This window comes from Hevea brasiliensis, chromosome 10 (genome assembly GCF_030052815.1).
Source record: "Hevea brasiliensis isolate MT/VB/25A 57/8 chromosome 10, ASM3005281v1, whole genome shotgun sequence".
Taxonomy (NCBI): Eukaryota; Viridiplantae; Streptophyta; class Magnoliopsida; order Malpighiales; family Euphorbiaceae; genus Hevea; species Hevea brasiliensis.
The window spans coordinates 93810393-93829359 of record NC_079502.1 but is presented as its reverse complement, the minus strand read 5'-3'; the positions used below and the strand labels follow the sequence as shown (position 1 = coordinate 93829359).

The following is an 18967-nucleotide window of genomic DNA, read 5'->3' as shown; positions in this document are numbered from 1 at the left end:
TGTTTGCCAGCTTTTCGATTTGATATTTTAGTACGCTTAGGAATCTCTGATATCTGTGCTCGGTTCTTGAATATATTAAAAGAAAGATGGGGGCAAAATATGACTTCCACACCAATGGGGGAGAGGGGTAAGAGACATTCCCTATGAGAATAATGCAGGTGTTCATCTCTGCACCACATACAAGATGTAGACTGATTTGTGAGAACAAAAATGGTGACTGCAGATCTAAATATGAGATTTCCATATTAAAATCCTCCATTTCTTGCTTGCCATATCTGTAAATACTCTACCCATCAACTGTTATCATTTCAAAAAGGAGGGAAAAAAAAAAAAGAAATAATTCACAGCAATCTCTTACTAACTACAAGTTAAATAATTGATAGATTTCATCATTTCAGTGAAGTTTTCAAGTGCGGAGGCTGTATATTTATAGCTAGTTGACAATATCAGGCATTGAAAATGACATGTAATGTCCATTATGAGGGAGGTTGGGACCAAATGATCCCATCTTTTTAGCAGCAACAGAGAGATTGCAGTATAAGCACTGTTATGAACAGTTGCAGATGGGACCATAGAAGTAAATAAGCTTTGATAAGGTAAATATTTCTATATAAGAACAAACAAAAGCTCAAAATCATCATGAAATATAGGCAAAATCTCTGAGATTCCGATTTGTGGGGTCGTCTAAGAAGGCAATTTGGATTAGCTTGAAGGTTTATCTTCAGCCCAGAATTAATGGTGTTTCTTAGCAGTCCAGGCCAATTGCTTGGTGAAAACACAATATTGATTTTTAATTAATCAGAAAGGAATCTTTAGTACAAAAAATTTATTATAGGACTACAGGACGATTACATCAAGAAATTGTACCATTATGAATCAAATCAAGACAGCACTTGAAAAATTGTGAACTTTGGAGATAAGATCAAAAGTTTCACCACCAAGAACAAGTACAGGTATTGTTCTACGATGAGCGGCTAACTTTTGTTATCACCAAACCATAAGCATTTTTCCACTGTCTTTTCTTCTTGAAAAGCATAGCCTACAGGATTTACAATGGCAAAAATTTTATTAATGTAATTATTAGTTGATTAACCCTTCAGTCCCTGTTGTTTTCCTTGCCTCTGATAGACATCCAAGAATGTGTCAAAAACTTCAAATCAGCTTTTTTTAAGAGTGGTCCATCCACTAAGAGAAGGGAGGAAAAATCAAGAACTTCTACTATGGTGCCAAAATCATGCTTGTCAATGATCTAGCAACTGAAAGTGAAGGTTGGATTAAGATAACGAGTTCGATTCTGGTACCCAATAACCGTGCCACAGTTGCAATCAGCACTACTTCAGCTAGTACAAGTATACTTTTCCTTCTTCACATACCTAACTTTCTTTGTAATTTCAAGATTCACACTTTGGCTACAGCTTTATGGCTAAATATGGTGCAAGACTGGTCTTTCCTATAGATGTGAAGAAGAAGCCATGGGAGCAAAAACTCCCCCTTCACAACCGGTGGCATCCGGACATACCCCCGGTCGCGGAGGTCACGACTGGAGAGCTTTTTAGGATTGAGATGGTGGACTTCAGTGGGGGTAGAATTACACAAGAAAACTCTGCAGAGGACATCAAACATGCTGATCCTTCTATTGTGAGTTATAGCTTTTTTTTATTATTATTTTTAAGTCTGTGTAATTGTGTTCCAGCCTTCTGTTTCTCCTTCTCTGCTGCCCATAAACTATAATTTCTTGCATTTATCAATTTCCTAGTAGTCGTGGGATTTGATTTCTCTCTAGAAATTTGCTGGGAGGGAGTTCTATGAATTGTTTGGATGGCAGGAAAAAACATTTAGAATTTTCAGCTTAATAGTACTTTTTTTTTCCAAAGCATAGGTTAGTCATCCTTATTATTTATAAGACCTTGACTGTTGATATTTTTGTCCTTTAGTGGATGGAAATTTAAGGAATCATAGGAAAATTTCATTTGGTTTACCTAGAAATTTTAGGACAAAAATAACCACTCTCTGCATCTCCACTAGCTACTTCATTCATGCCTCCTTCAACCCCAAGACTGGTAGTACCTATAGACTTGGAAAAGAATCCATGGGAGCAAACACTACCTCTTCACAACCGTTGGCACCCTGAGATTCCCCCTGTTGCAGAGGTTAAAGATGGTGAATTTTTCAGGGTAGAGATGGTAGATTGGACTGGAGGTAGTATTAAAGATGATGATTCTGCAGTGGATGTAAAAACCGCAGACCTCTCAACTGTAAGTATGAGTATTGGTCCATAAACTAGTTCTAAAACTCTAGATGACAGATATAAAGTCAATCCTGCTAATTTTCTAGTCACCACGGGTAGATAGGAAAAATGTTTAACCAGATTAGAAGAATTTGAATATTTAGACTAAGCAATTGCTTTGTCATATAAGATTTGGATGAGTGTTAATTGTGGTTTGGTCTGTTTGGAAATTCCTCCAGGTCCATTATCTCAGTGGACCAATCAAAATTCTGGACAAGGAAGGAACTCCAGCCAAGCCAGGTGATCTCCTTGTGGTTGAAATTTGCAACTTGGGTCCTCTTCCTGGAGATGAATGGGGTTTTACTGCAACATTTGATAGAGAAAATGGAGGAAGTTTTTTGACTGATCATTTCCCTTGTGCAACCAAAGCTATTTGGTATTTTGAAGGAATATATGCCTACTCTCCTCACATACCAGGTAACAGAGATTGAAATACTATATTCACGCCCATGAGATTGAAATTGAACCTTGTAGTATACAATAGGCACTAATCACATGATTCTGCATGCTTATCAGGGGTACGATTTCCAGGTTTGACTCACCCTGGAGTAGTTGGAACTGCACCATCAATGGAACTCCTCAATATATGGAACGAAAGGGAAAGAGATGTTGAAGAGAATGGGCTAAAATCTTTCAAACTATGCGAGGTTTTGCATTCTAGACCACTAGCAAATCTGCCATCGACAAAAGGATGCCATCTTGGGAAGGTATGACATTAAATAGGGATTTTGACGAAAAAATATGCTAATTTTAACAGTTAAATATATTCATGTGCAGATCCAGAAGGGGACTCCTGAATGGGAAAAGATTGCCAAGGAGGCGGCAAGAACAATCCCAGGAAGAGAGAACGGAGGAAACTGTGACATAAAAAATCTCAGTAGAGGTTCAAAAGTATACCTTCCGGTATTTGTAGAAGGAGCAAATCTTAGTACTGGTGACATGCACTTCTCTCAAGGCGATGGTGAAGTCGCATTCTGCGGCGCAATCGAGATGAGTGGTTTTCTAGAGCTCAAGTAGATATTCATTTTCCATATCTTAACATTTTCTACATATATATATAACTGTCGCACTCATAGTTTGGAAAGAACAATGAAGATCATCTAAAGAATAGTAAACTTCCCAAGTTGATTCTTGTTATTGTGGCATCAGGTGTGAAATTATAAGGGGTGGAATGAAGGAGTACCTTACACCAATGGGACCAACTCCTCTTCATGTGAGCCCAATCTTTGAGATAGGCCCAGTGGAGCCAAGATTCTCAGAGTGGTTGGTATTTGAGGGAATCAGTGTTGATGAGGGTGGGAGGCAGCATTACCTTGATGCAAGTGTTGCTTACAAGCGTGCAGTGCTAAATGCCATTGATTACCTCTCTAAATTTGGTTACTCCAAGGAACAGGTTTAATATCTCCCAACCTATATGATATATTTCTCCCAAAATCCATGCAACCTAATGCATCATCCCCACTAATAAGAGCATAAAATGGTGATTTTCAGATGTATCTTCTGCTATCATGCTGCCCATGCGAAGGTAGGATTTCTGGAATAGTTGATGCTCCTAATGCTCTTGCAACCCTGGCAATCCCAACAGCTATCTTTGACCAGGTAGTTTAAGTTCCACTTTATCTTCAGAAATTGAACAATTACACTGCTAACCTTATTGCCTCTTCATTTTGTTATTCCTTCTTCTGGGTTCTGAGATACTTGGATTTTGCAGGACATTCGTCCCAAACCCAGCAAGGTGCCTGTTGGACCCCGGGTGGTGAGGACACCAGATGTCCTAAAATGCACTTATGATGGAAACTTGCCCATCACAAAGAACCCCAGCGCCATGTCATAACTACAACCAAGGTACTTCATGGAAGCAGCTGATGAATCTGGCCAAATCCTCCATGCTACATTTCACTTATCTACAGATTCATCACATGGACGCACAATTGTAATTTTTATGCACTTTTCATCTGTCCATTTAACTTGGGTTATGCTTTTGTTATGTAGACAAAGAGCATGTAAAAAAAAAAAATGCTCAACCAACAATGTTCACTAGCCTAAACATAATTATGCTCAATGAAAATGGACACATTCCTTATGATATAACTCTCTAGTTCATTGCAAAGTTCATGGACCTCACGAGCATTCTTGCACACACAAAATAGCACGAAAATTATTGCCTAGACCCGATTTATTATAGATTTCAGATACAAATATGTGATACCCGTATATTTAATAAGTGAGTCTCATTATGCATGTTATGTTTTAAGTACATGGTGATCAGATTTAGAATAGAAAAATCCTAGCAAGAAATACTATGCAAACATAATTTAAGATAGGACTTAACCTATAATACCTGAAGTCCAGAAGATATGGAAAGGTCATGTTTATTATCTGATTACTGTGGCTTGACTTCTAGCACTCCTTCTGGCACTTACAATAGAAGAAGAGGAATTGTAAACAAAACCAATCCAGCAAATTATATTGCAGTAAGACTAAGACATCATACTGTAGTGCATTGCAAGTGCAATTAACAAGTTCACTGCATGTCTCTGTGTGTGATTGTGTCTTTTAAATTCAATCCTTGAGCCTTCAAAGGCATAGAATGAATTTTTTTGAAAGTGTACATCTAAGCCAATTGCTGGCATATTGAAGATCAATTTAATCAGGGATTTCTTATGATATGTTACTGACAGGCTGAGGTTCAAGCAATCAAAAAAATTCATATTTAGGCTCCGTTTATTTTGTGCAAAAATATATTTTTATATTTTTTAGCATACTTAGAAAAATAAATAAAAAAAAAATATTTTTCTAATTAAAGAGAAAACTAAGTAAATTTTTAAGAAAAATAACTTTAATAATTTTACTAAAATGTGAAAATACTTATACATATATGATATAAATATGTACTATTAATTAATATTGTAATCAATCAATAAAAAATATTTTATTAAAAAATAATTTCTATCGAAAACATTTTTCATATATGTAAGTTATTTTCACTAAAATATACGAAGTCTTAATATTTGAATTTCAACATATATTATGAATCCCATCAGGATTATTCATAAAAACCCATAAAAGTAATTCACATTTGGATTATACATATATGTTAGTTTCGAGAATATATTATTCCTTTTACAGATTTAAATTCGAGTCTCATCTCCCTTAATTTTTTTTAAATAATTTATAAAAAATTAATACCATAAAAAGTTATAAGATAAAAATGAAAAACATTTGAAGAAATTATATATAAGATAAAGCAAAATTTTGGATATTAATTCAGGTATTAAACTATTAGCAAGGTAATTAATTCATTATTATAAGAATATAAATATTAGATAAATAGCTGAGTGATCAGTGTTAATAGAAGAATTTATGAGAACTCCAATTCTTTAAAAAATAAAATAAAATAAAATAAAATAAATTCCCTTGGATTTAAATTTTAAATTCGCAAAATGGTGCCGTGTAAAGGCCAAAATGCGATGAAACGGTAACGTTCTAGTTGCTTTAAAAATTATAAATCAGGAAAAGAAAGATAAAAAAAGAAAATAAAAAAAATGTTAAATTACAAATTGCCTTTTAAGTTTGTCCTCAGATTTTATTTTGTCAATAAAATAATCATTCCGCCCAAATTTATCATAGTTGAAGAATTATCCGTAGCAATAAACACTATTATTAATAATTTTTAATTTTTATATATATTTTTTTTAATTTTAATATATAAAATAATATAAAATTTTAAATTTTTATTAATTATTATATATTTTATTTTTATTATTTGTATCTATAAACTTTTTAATAAAAATTTTATAATAGGAATAATTAATATATATATATAATAAATATAAATATATAAATATATGTAATTAATATACATTAATATATTGTAATTTTATTATAACTTACCTTATAATAATAATTATTTATTATAATATTAAGAAAGTAACTATTAAACAACTTATAACATACATATATAATTGAGAATTAATAATTTAATTATAATTACAGTAATTAATTAATTAAAAATTAATAAATTTAATAAAAAAATCACATAACAATATAATAGATAATATTTTATAATAATATAATAAAATAAAATATCACATATTAATTATTAAAAATATATTTTTATTATATATATATATATATATATTAATTTACTGTTAATTATCAGTAAAATGATCAGACTTTTTCTCTCCCTCAACCTCCCCTTTCCAATTCTCTCTTTCTATTTCTTCCCTCTTTCTATTTCACATAACCTAAATTACAAAAGTTCTTTTTTAATGGATATAATTATTAAATTCTATTTAATTAAATTAAATATATCATATGCATGATTGGAATTAAATTAAAATTATGTTTAAGTTGAATATAATTACTTTTCATTATAATTTATTGAAATAATAAATTTACAATGGAGGGATTTTGTTGATAAAATAAAATCTAAAATTATTTTAATTAAAAATAAGTAGACTGATAAATAAATTTTGATAAACCTAAGGAGCAACTTGTAATTTTACCAAAAGATACAAATGAAGAGAGAAAGCGATCCCGGTTCCGGCTAAAGTTAAAACAAACGCCTTTTTTATTTCGCCTAAATTAAGATTTGATGGCCATTAGGCCTCCGAGTCTGAGTCTGAGTCTGAGACAGCAATTCGCAATCTTCCATCACCATAATAGGACTCTCTTCTCTCTCTTCTTTCCCTCCTCACCTAAGCCTCTCTCCCCATTCCAGCAATCCTCCATCACCTTTCTCCGTCGATTGGCTTCCAGCGCTACTTTCTCTCGCCAAAAGCAACAGCAAGACCGCCAACCGTCGTTAATCCCCCATCGGTTGAAGTCGTTAGCTCCCTTGCCGGACACACTGGCGCAGAAGATCGGGAAATCGATTCGCCGCCCTGGCGCCCCATCCAAGGCTAGGGTTTACACCGACGTCAATGTCATCCGTCCTAAGGAGTATTGGGATTACGAGTCCCTCACCGTCCAATGGGGGTAATTGTCTTCTTTGTTTCGTTGATTTGCTCTTCGTCTTGCCTGTTTGCTTGCTTTCAATTGACCCCCAATTTAGTAGATGGGTTAATTATTGCTGGTAAATGGTGGAGTAATTTTTTAAAATATCGTGGAAATTCATACATATATTATAAAACACTTAAGCATAGGATATTTATGATTAGAATTTATTTTGTTGGTTTTATGCTTTGCATTAATTTCATGTTAACTGGATGAATCTGTGGATTTGGAGAATTTGGTAATGAATTGTACCTACATCATTTTCAAGTGCGCATAAATTTCATGGTTTTGTCTATGTTCTCTGTGGCTTGTTACAGTGTCGTTTCTGTTTATCTTCTTACCATTATATTGTAGTAGTGTATCGCCATTAAGATTTTCATCTCCTAGTCTGTGAGCGTCTCTCTCTCCTTTTGTATTTTGGTTACTTTGTATTATAAGTTGTTTTGATTTTGTTTCCAGGGAGCAGGATGATTATGAGGTGGTGAGGAAGGTTGGGAGGGGGAAATACAGTGAGGTTTTTGAGGGTGTTCACTGCACGGATAATGAGAAATGCGTCATTAAGATTCTTAAACCTGTGAAGAAGAAAAAGGTGAGTCTTAGTCAACGCATAACAAACCCACCCCCGCTTGCATTTTTTTTAAAGCAAAGATTGCACAAGATGGGAAGTGACCTCAGGTCTCTGCCATTGCAGGGTACTATTTACCAGTATACTGCAAGTTCTATGATTTACATAGATAATTATTGTAGTAATAAATATAATATTGTAAATCAAGAACTAAGCGATCGCAATTTTCTTCCTCATATTTTAGTTCTTGTTTGCATCATGTATGCATGAATGCCGGTTAAATTTTTTGAAGAATAAATAGTAGTTTGCGTACAGTGAATCATGATATATCTTATATTAACAAGGGGTTATTCGGCCTTTTATATATATATATATATATATATATATATATATATATATATATATATATATATTTACTAATTTTTTTTTATGCCAATTATATGTTATGTTTGAATGTAAAAATTTCAAATGGGATTTGGTTATAATTTTAGTTAAAAGTTGTTTGAATGAAAGGTTTATATTCATTAATGCGGATGAGAACATATTTGAGGTGAATTTGAAATTACACGTTTTTATCATACTTCAAAATACACACTCAAATGAACTTTGTATCTTATTCATGAACTTTAACTTACATTTTAAGATTCTTCTGTGGAAATTTGAAAGATATATTTATATTTTCTGTGTTGTTTTAAAGTTTATCTGTGCCATCATTATTGAATATTTTGCCCGAACTATGCTATCGGATATGCTAGATGTAGCTTTGAGATTGCTTTGGTTATGATATGAGCATAGCCTTTATGTGTCTTTCATGGTTATTAAAATAAAGGCCCGTCTAAGGCTCCAGGCTCACCAGGCTCCAACCCTAATACCTTATGCGCCTAGAAGTATACCTTTAGTAGTTTATTTTTATTTTATTTTTAAACTTTTAGTAGTTTATTTTTATTTTATTTGAATTGCAAAATTATTATTACTTGAATATTTATTAGTTATTATTATTATTATTTTTATGTTTTTTGAATTTGATGGAATTTTCATATTTATTGGACTTTTATGGATTTATTTTTATTTTTGTGCCTTACCTTGCTTGCCATGTGCCTAGGCTCTGCTCCAAGACCCCTTGGTGCATTACTGTTTAATAGTTTATTTTAATTTTATTTGAATTGCAAAATTATTATTACTTGAATATTTATTAGTTATTATTATTATTATTATTATTTTTATTTTTATTTTTTTTTTTTTTTTTTTTTTTTTATTTTTTTTTTTTTTTTATTTTTATTTTTGTGCATTACCTTGCTTGCCATGTGCCTAGGCTCCAAGACCCCTTGGTGCATTACTGTGCGTTGTGCCTTTAATGATATATGACATTTTTGGTAGAGATGGATTATATCATTGCTGTGTTTTGAAAGGATAGATAGCATTTGTGCTTGTGACTTCAGAAAGTAAACCTCTATTTGTTTTTTTTTTTTATAATTCTTTTTATATAGTGTGGCTCAGTTTGTAGGATGAATTTGTGGAGACTAAGCAACTATTTTTTTTTTATTATACTAAATGCAGATTAAGAGGGAGATTAAAATACTGCAGAATCTTTGTGGAGGGCCAAATATTGTGAAGCTGCTTGATATAGTTAGAGATCAGCAATCAAAGACCCCAAGTCTTATTTTTGAGTATGTGAATAATACTGATTTTAAAGTGCTTTATCCCGCACTTTCGGACTACGACATTCGATTTTACATCTATGAACTTCTGAAGGTAAGCACAAAATTTTCCCCTTCTTTTTTCTTAAATTGACAAAATGAGTGTTTGCAGATTATATTGATATTGGAAAAATGTTGTTTAAAATGATAAAATGAAGTAGATTTGCACTGGCTTGCCTAATGCCTCAACTTTTTTAAATTTCAAAATTTAAGCAATGATATTATATGCTTAAATAATCAAATTTAGATTCTAAAATTTTCCAAATGTTCTCTGGGGTAACTAAAAGAGAAGACTGGAATGATTTTGAAATTTTGCTTTGTCAACTATAATTAAATCTCCATAGATTTGTTGACAAGAGTTTTATGTGTAGATGTAGGGCATATTTGCAAAAAAAAAAAAAAAACTTGGTGGTTATTAAATGGGATTGACTGCAGTATTTTCCAAGACATTGAAGACTTATGTGTTTTTTGCAGGTTGTTTTGTTTTCTTTGAATTTCTTTTAAAATGAATGTCTGAAAGTGAAATACTGCTGCGATAGTAAGTGTAATATCAGGTTGGTTAGTAGTTGTGTTGATGCTCCCTGCAATGTAATAACTATTGGCATATTGTTATTGCTTGTAGCCAAAATGGCCTCATTTGGAGTATATTAGATAAAGGTTCCGCTTCTCCAAAAATTGGTTTTTACTGTTTAGCTGAAAAGTTGGTGCACGTTTAAAGTTGGTCTTAATAAAAAGTAAATTTAGCAGGGTGAACCTGAAGCCAACAGGACACTATACCAACTTTAGCAACTAAACAATAAAAACCAAATTCCATCATCACACAATGCAAAATTAAGATCAACTTCATATTTTTTGCATTTGAGTGATAGTCTGCTAGATGGTGATGTGTTGAAATCAGAGGATTGAAAATTTCTGTGTATATTTCACATTAATCAATTGATTTATAATGATTCTAATTTATACACAAAGGCTAGAACCTAAATAGGAAAATAATAAAAGCTAATAAATACAAATATCCCTAATTTACAATCTAACTTACAGGTGATGCACTAATTAAGGGATTCTAACGCTCCTCCTCAAGTTAGTTCAAGTATGCTGCACATACCCAACTTGCAAACTAGGGTATGAAACACCTTACAACTTAATCCCTTAGTGAACACATCAGCTAACTGGTCTTTTGAACCTACATAAGAGACACTTAACAAACCATCCACAATTTTTTCTTTTAGGAAGTATCGGTCAATCTCTATATACTTGGTCCGATCTTGCTGAACTGGATTGTGAACTTTATTGATGGCAGCTTTGTTATCACAAAACAAGGACAAACCACTAGCTTCCAGCAGTTTTAATTCCTCCATCAACTTCCGTAATCACAATAACTCACAGATGCTTTGAGCCATTGCTTTGAATTCAGCCTCTGCATTGGATCTAGCAGTCACATTTTGCTTCTTGCTTTTCCAAATGACTAAATTACTACCAAAAAACGTACAATAACCTGATGTTGATCTTCTATCATCAAGAGATTCAGCCCAATTGCATATGTAAAAGCCTTAATCTAAAGGTAACCATGCTTTAAGAGAAGAAGTCCCTTCCCAGGTGCAGATTTTAAGTATCGCAAAATGCGAAAAACAGCCTCCAAATGAGATTCACGAGGATCATGCATATACTAACTCACTAAACCCGACTGCATATGCTATGTCTGGTCTAGTATGCGAAAGATAAATCAATTTGTCAACCAACCTCTTATATCTCCTTAAATTCACTGATTTTTCAACTCCAGCTTGCAATTTATGATTTGTCTTAATGGGAGACTCTGTTGGTTTACCGCCTAACATTCCTGCTTCTTTTAACAAATCTAGAATGTATTTTCTTTGAGAAATAAAGATTCCTTTACCTGATATGGCAACCTCTATTTCAAAAAAGTATTTTAGCCTTCCCAGATCTTTGATTTCAAACTCCTGTGCTAGACGCTCTTTTAGATGAGTCATTTCTTCCTTATCATCACCCGTTATCACAATATTATCCATATAGACAATAAGTAGTGTGATTTTGCCCCTATAGTGTCTCATAAACAAGGTATGATCAACATTGTTTTGGCAGTATCCAAAGGAAATCATCGCCTTATTGAACCTGTCAAACCATGCCCTAAGTGACTGTTTTAAGCCATATAAAGCCTTCTTTTTAAACTCTGGAGGAATTTTCATATACACTTCTTCTTCCAAGTTACTATGTAGAAAGGCATTTTTTATATCAAACTGTTGCAAGTCCCACTCAAGATTTGTTGCACATGATAGCGAAATTCTGATGGTGTTTATTTTAGCAACAGGAGCAAAGGTTTCTTGGTAAGCAAAGATTTCTACCCCATATGTCTGTGTGAAGCCTTTTATTACCAGCCTGGCCTTATACCTCTCAATTGAACCATCTATTCTATGCTTTACAATGAACATCCATTTGTATCCAACCGGCTTCTTTTCTAGTGGGAGAGTAATAAATTCTCATTTTTCATTCTTTGTCAAAGTTTTCATCTCCTCCATCATGGCTGCCTTCCATTTTAGATCAAGATATGCTTTCTTTCAATCCTGTGAGATAAAAACAGAGGAAACAGACAATAGAAAGGCTTCGTAGGATGGAGACAGAGAATTATAGGAAATGAAATTGGAGATGGGCTATTTAGTACAGGTTCTAACACCTTTTTTGAGAGCAATAGGAATATCAAGATCATTATCAGAAGGAGAAAGAACAAACTGAGAATCAAAATTAGACTCATCAGGAACCAAAGAAGACTCATCACATATCTCAGGATGTCCAGGAGTTGAATCCAGGGATTCCATTTGATCAACAGTCTCTTGCTTGATGGCTATATCTGTCTTGCTCCGCCGAGTATATATTCTCAAATCTGGCCTATTCAGTCTCCCTCAAGAGTTAGGTGACTCCCCCTGAGTATCATTGTTAGGTATAGGGTCTAAACCCAGATTCTCCCCCTGAAGTTGAAGATTGGGAGAGGACGAAGATGAAAGGAAAGACACCTCTTCCTTCCTATACTCCCCCTGAAGAGGTGAATGGAAATAAGATTTAGATTCTCTGAAGGTAACACTTGTGCTCACAAAATATTTCCATGTAAGAGGGTGATAACACCTATATCTCTTCTGAGTACTGGAATAACCACAAAGATACATTTGAAAGCACGAGGTTCTAATTTCCTAGTATTAAGTTTATGAACAAAGCAAACACATCCAAAGATTTTTGGAGAGACAATATATGAAATTTTTACCCTACAAAACCTCTAAAGGTCTCTTAAACCCAAATGTCCGAAGTGGCATCCTATTTATAAGATATGCAGTAGAAAGAATAGCATCCCCCCAGTAAGGTTTAGGAATATTCATGGTAAACATAAGAGACATGGCAACCTTAAGTAAGTGTCTATTTTTCTTCTCAGATACCCCATTTTGTGAACTAGTGTTAATACAACTAGTTTGATGTAAAATCACATGTGACTTCAAATACTCCTGAAAGACTCCATTCATATATTTTGTATCATTATCAGTTCTCAGTATTTTAACATGAGCATCAAACTGGGTACTAATCATTTTGTGGAACTGCTGAAAACAAGAAAAACCTTCATTTTTCCCTTTCATCATATCTAAGTTAACCTACTGCGACAATTAATAAAGGTCACAAACCATCTATAATCCGATAAAGACACAGTTTGAGTAGGCCTCCACACATCAGAATGGATAGTCATAAAAGGAACTGAAGCCTTATTATTTATTACAGGATAAGATTGTCTAGTATGTTTAGCAAACTCACAGGCATCACATGCTAACAATTTAGTTTTGCATTGCTTAAACATAAAAGGATAAAGTTTCTTTAAATGAAGGATGTTTTAGTCTCCTATGCCACTGGATAATTTCTTCCTCAGCACCCATAGATTGTCCCAACATGGCCTGACCAACATGATCATTCAATAGATATAGCCCATCTTGCAGTCTATCACTATTAATCGTTCTCCCTGTTGTCAATTCCTAAAATACACAGTAAGTAGAGAAAAATTCAATTTTACAGTTAAGAGTTTTTATGATAGAACTAACAGACAGAAGGTTAATAGGAAAGTTAGACACATGTAAAACATCACTGAGATTTATATTAGGAGTGCATTTAACAAAACCTGTTCCAGAAACACTAGATAAGGATCCATCCGCAGTGCAAACTTTTTTTTTGCCTGAACATGGAGAATAGAATATAAATTTATTCAAAGAGTCTGTCATATACTTGTTTATTCCAGAATCTATAACCCAAAAAGAATTATTAAGATTGGCAAGAAAAGCAATACCTGAGTTGACGAAGATAGAAGAGGCAACTATAGTGGATTGCGATTCAAGTTGTGCTAGCAAATGCCTTAAAGTCTTTACCTATTCATTGGAAAATATCCCAGTAGTAGCAGTATCATCAGAAAGATCCATAGCCTTGGATACATTAGCTTGTAGTTTAGCAAAGCCCATCTTTTTTCCTCTACGCCCTTTTGTTGGACGACCATGCAGTTTTCAATAGTATTCCTTAGTATACCGGGTTTTTTCACAATAGTCACAATGTAGCTGATACTTATCTGATGGACCATGCGATTGTTCACGTGAGGAATTAGCAACTAGCCTCGCCTTATCAACAGACATAGATTGAATCATGACACTCTTTCTGCTATCCTCTTGTTGAACATAAGAGTATGTCGGTCTTAAGGTAGGTAAAGGATCCTTATCGAGTGCTTGGACTCAAATATGATCATATTCCGTAATAAACCCAGCAAGAAAATCATAGATCTGCTCTTTCTTAACCAACTTCTAGAACTTAACTGCATCATTTGGACATGAGGCCGAAAAGTCCTAATAGGAATCCAGTTCCTGCCATAGACCACTCAGCTTTGCATAATACTGAGCAATAGTTAGCTCACCCTGTTTCATACCATGAGCCTTGTTTCTAAGCTCATACACTTGTTTATCGTTCCCAACTTGAGAATAAGTCTGAGAAATTACACTCTAAATGGTAGCTGCACTATCCAACAGCAAATACTCACGAGCTAGATGAGGTCGCATGGAATTGATGAGCCATGACATAATAAGAGAGTTCTCTAACTCCTACTGACTGTAGGTAGAACTTGCTGTTTTCGGCTTTTTCTTATTTCTAGTCGTATACCCGTGGAGCCTTCTAGCTTGAATGAACAACAGACATGATCTAGACCACGCCAAAAAATTAGTTCCATCCAACTTTACGGGACTAATCTGTAAAGAAGGATTATCATTGACAAAACCGGCTTTTGTTTATGAGATTTCCTTCTTTCCATTAGCTATTTTAGTTAAAAAAAATAATAATAATAAAAAACAGGTACTGTAAAAACAGATACTGTATTGAAGAGAGACCCAAAAGTGAAAGTGCAAACCAGGTGAGAGGAATAGGTGGGTCAGAAGCACAAAAGCCAGGAGAGAAGGCGGCAAGAAGTAACGGCCAGAAAAAATGGCCAGAAAGATGTTCATGCGCTGGCACGTGGAAGATTCGACGAAGCTTGTGACGATGCGTGAGCTCACGCGCTAGGCTGGATGGTGACGAGACTTTGGCAAAAGACCGCTTTCGGACTGGACTCCCCACGGGTATGGGCGGTGTTAGCCACCTCCCTCCACAACGTTGCCTAAAAGCTTACCTTCAAAAAATCCAAACCTTAGGTTTGTGTTCCTAAGAATGAAATGCCAAAAAGGTTGGCAAGGCTCTGATACCATGTTGAAATCAGAGGATTGAAAATTTCTTTGTATATTTCACATTAATCAATTGATTTATAATGATTCTAATTTATACACAAAGGCTAGAACCTAAATAGGAAAATAATAAAAGTTAATAAATGCAAATATCCCTAATTTACAATCTAATTTACGGCTAATGCGTTAATTAAGGGATTCTAACATACTGTCTACCTTTTGACCTTTTCTTTTTATTCTTGATAATGTCTACTTTCTTTTGATCCTTTCACTTGTGTATTTGCTACCTTTTTATCCAAATTAGTGAGCATTCTTGGACATTAGATCCATAATTGTTTTTGAATTTGGAGGGTTTTTTGTGGGGTGTTGTTCTTGCCAGGTATGAAATTTCTAAACATGCCACCCTTTTGAGGGGACAGAAGTACTTTTCAGATTGTTGTGGGCATGAACACGAACAGATCAGTTTGGAATAATAGCCCCTTCTTTGCAGTTCCTTGATAAATGATAATCAACAGCAGTTAAAAGCGTAATGGTTTTTTTCGTTGCAATTTTCTTTACACACTGTAAGGTAGGATTGTATTACGGGATAAACTTTTGATGCGTCTCCTTCAGTTTGTTAGCCTTTTGGTGCTTTGGGTCAGTGTAAGACCATTTTGAAGTGCTTTTATGTGTTGGTGCTAATGCTTTAGGGCATGTAATTTTGTGCTGCTTATTTTTTTTGGTTTCTCACACTTAAGTAGCATTGGTGTATCGTCTCTCCCTGTTTCAGATTAAATGTGCAATTGTCATCTTCAAGTGTTATTTGTTACTCGCTATGTCCATATCTTGAACCATTATCTTTTCAATACTGGTATAATCTTCAGTTATTAAAGATCCTTTGTGTAGGCATTGGATTACTGCCACTCACAAGGTATTATGCATCGAGATGTGAAGCCCCATAATGTCATGATTGATCATGAGCAGAGGAAGCTTCGTCTTATAGACTGGGGACTAGCGGAGTTTTATCATCCTGGGAAAGAATACAACGTTCGTGTTGCTTCAAGGTTTGTTTCCTTTTAATAGTTTTGTTTATTCCACTTCCTATGTATGTTTATTTGTTTATTTTTCCCCATCTTTGGTCAGTCTCACTAATTCTTCCTTTGGTTCACAAAGTTATCTCCCCTTGAAAAATTTGTGGCTGCAGCATATTACCTGATGTTAATTGTATCACCTTGTGGGACCCAGTAGACATTTTTGTTACTGAATATTGGTTACTTGGTTAGAGGGTTTTTTGATGGCTTTGATTTTGAGTACTTCTTGTTATACATAATGTATAGATATTTCACAATTTTGACCTAAAGAGATCGGAATTGAAGGTTTATGCTGTGCAGGCCATGCATAATTGCAAGTGCTTGTATTTACAACTGGCACTGAAGGATAAGCTTATGCTTTTTTGAAGTGTATTTTTTCATTTTTTTTATTTAATGTGCAGATACTTCAAAGGCCCTGAACTTCTTGTTGATTTGCAAGATTATGATTATTCTTTAGACTTGTGGAGCCTTGGCTGTATGTTTGCTGGAATGGTGAGCTTTTTTCCTTTTAACTTTCTACCTCCTCAGCGTCACCCTACCCCTTTCTTTCTTTTTTTAGCATGGAGATTGTTATCTGCATATTAGGGTTTTATTGTTTAAATTATGTCATTTCATATTAAATTCTTCCAATGCACTTTTATGGTACATATGGAAGCGGACCTTGAATTGTTCTGCCATCAAGTCTTGGCCTCAGTCCAAATGGTATGATTTTTCGCCAATAATGGACTTTGTAGTTGGCTCCCTTGGATGGCTTGCAATAGATTATGCCTTTGTTTCGTTTTCCAGGTCTATGTTCTTGGTGATACCATAGACAAGTGAATCTTGCTCTGCTTGCATACTTACCCATGTCTGGCAGATGGCATGGAGGATTGAAATATGATTTAATGCTGCTGAGCTATGTGATGCTCTCTTGTTGTACAGATATTCCGAAAGGAGCCATTCTTCTATGGGCATGATAATTATGATCAGCTAGTCAAAATTGCCAAGGTATGTGGAATGCTTGGACAAAAGATTCAGCAACAAAGAGACATCTATTTTTCATCCTATATGTGATTATTCCATTTTAAGCGAAGTCTTTCTTGATGGCTGCATGTTATGAGAAAATCTTTTCAACATGCTTTTTTTCATAAGCTATTTGATTGATTTTTTTTTTTTTTTTATGGGAAACGTTATTCTGCTATCCTGCTTGTTGGAGCCTGATGGAACCAACTTATAGCATGATTGCCATTTATCACGTTACTTTGATAAACACGCCTTTGTTAGACATTGGAACTCAATAATTATATGCCAAGAACTATTTTTATGAATATGTTGTATAAAAGATGGGACTATAATTAGTTTTCCTTCTATAACAGGTACTCGGAACAGATGAATTAAATGCATATTTGAATAAGTACCGCATAGAATTGGATCCTCATCTTGCAGCCCTAGTTGGCAGGTATATTATACGTGTAGAATCACATTAAGCAATTTTTATTATCTTCAGCCATTCAGTTCTCGCAATTGAGTAAATAATTTTTTTGATGCAGGCATAACCGGAAACCATGGACGAAGTTTATTAATGTTGAGAATCAGCATTTGGCAGTTCCTGAGGTAGAAAGTCACTTATAAGTAAATTATTATTATTTTTTTAAAAAAATTATTTAGTGTTGAATTTGTTTTAAATGCATGCAATATTTCTTTCTTGAAGGCTGTTGACTTCCTTGACATGTTGCTGCGATATGATCACCAAGATAGGCCAACTGCAAAAGAAGCAATGGTAAATCCCTAGTACATGTACACTTATTAATTAAAAAAAAAAAGAAAGAAGAAAAGAGAAACACTCGACTGCTTGGTCCATCCTTGAAGTTATTATATGTGGTGATTTCATTTCTGTTGTTCTTAGTCATTGCTTAACTTGAAATATAACACGGTGCCTTGGTAATTGTTGACTTCCTGGACATGAAATATCGAGATAAGATCCTGTTTGGCTCTGTGCAAAAACTGCAGGACCAAACAGGACTTGAATAATCTGACCTTTGAAGTGAACTGCATCTGTATATGACTCTGTGGGCCTTCCCCAATGTTTTTTTCCCAGGCTAGCAGATGCTGCCCACAATTTTTAGTTGACTGTCTAATCGTTTCACTTTTCTGTTGTAAGTAAATGATCCTAATGCGATGCAGGCCCATCCATACTTCTATCCAATTAGAAACGCAGAAAGCAGCAGGGTTCGTACGTAGTTTCAAATCTGAGGATGCTGTCAAGTTGCAGCATCTGTCTGTGCTTGTTAAGGACCTTTCCCTTGTATCTGACGTAATTTAAAATTATGGTGGTGAGCATGCATCTGATGAACTCGTTAATGTTTCTTTGTTACGAAGTGATTCGATTTTTCAATGCTTAATTTAGATATTTTCTTATTATTGTGAGTTTACTGCGTGTGCTTTTTTATTGGGAATGGAAAATTAGTCTTGGTTTTTATGTTTTTTTTTTTTTATTTTTTAATCGAAAGATGGAGATATTCAATTATTAGAAAAAAAAATCCACAGCCCAAATTCAAACAAGTATGGAGAAATAGGCAATGTAACGGCAGCACGAGCCCATTATAAAACCCCACCCAATGATCTAAGAAAGA

General features: G+C 34.2%; 2 protein-coding genes across 4 annotated transcripts; both read left to right on the top strand.

Moving 5' to 3' along the window:
- The first annotated feature begins 800 nt into the window (after window positions 1–800).
- On the top strand, window positions 801–4370 carry LOC110651537 (uncharacterized). 3 transcript variants are annotated; one of them, XM_021806899.2, is made up of 9 exons: window positions 801–953; window positions 1129–1349; window positions 1457–1638; window positions 2467–2704; window positions 2804–2994; window positions 3065–3300; window positions 3437–3680; window positions 3779–3886; window positions 3999–4370. In XM_021806899.2, exons 2-9 carry the CDS (start codon window positions 1235–1237, stop codon window positions 4119–4121), a joined length of 1437 nt encoding a protein of 478 aa, XP_021662591.2. In that variant the 5' UTR covers window positions 801–953; window positions 1129–1234; the 3' UTR covers window positions 4122–4370. The 3 variants fall into 3 exon arrangements, with proteins under 3 accessions (XP_021662591.2, XP_058010425.1, XP_021662592.2); XM_021806900.2 differs by lacking the exons at window positions 801–953; window positions 1129–1349 and adding an exon at window positions 2026–2255 and having other exon boundaries at window positions 1506–1638; XM_058154442.1 differs by lacking the exon at window positions 801–953 and having other exon boundaries at window positions 1006–1638.
- Window positions 4371–6846: 2476 nt separating this feature from the next.
- On the top strand, window positions 6847–18752 carry LOC110651536 (casein kinase II subunit alpha-2). Its single transcript, XM_021806898.2, has 10 exons — window positions 6847–7267; window positions 7745–7874; window positions 9408–9602; window positions 16171–16328; window positions 16757–16847; window positions 17277–17342; window positions 17711–17793; window positions 17885–17948; window positions 18046–18114; window positions 18519–18752. Exons 1-10 carry the CDS (start codon window positions 6885–6887, stop codon window positions 18573–18575), a joined length of 1296 nt encoding a protein of 431 aa, XP_021662590.2. The 5' UTR covers window positions 6847–6884; the 3' UTR covers window positions 18576–18752.
- Window positions 18753–18967: the final 215 nt, after the last annotated feature.

Bases quoted from the DNA above. Each gene is read 5' to 3' on its own strand.
- LOC110651536 (XM_021806898.2), top strand. From the start codon at position 6,885: ATGGCCATTAGGCCTCCGAGTCTGAGTCTGAGTCTGAGACAGCAATTC. The intron at 7,268-7,744 runs GTAATTGTCTTC...TTTTGTTTCCAG, and splicing joins TCCCTCACCGTCCAATGGGG to GGAGCAGGATGATTATGAGG. The intron at 17,949-18,045 runs GTAGAAAGTCAC...TCTTTCTTGAAG, and splicing joins AGCATTTGGCAGTTCCTGAG to GCTGTTGACTTCCTTGACAT.
- LOC110651537 (XM_021806899.2), top strand. From the start codon at position 1,235: ATGCTTGTCAATGATCTAGCAACTGAAAGTGAAGGTTGGATTAAGATA. The intron at 2,705-2,803 runs GTAACAGAGATT...CATGCTTATCAG, and splicing joins CTACTCTCCTCACATACCAG to GGGTACGATTTCCAGGTTTG. The intron at 3,681-3,778 runs GTTTAATATCTC...GGTGATTTTCAG, and splicing joins TTGGTTACTCCAAGGAACAG to ATGTATCTTCTGCTATCATG.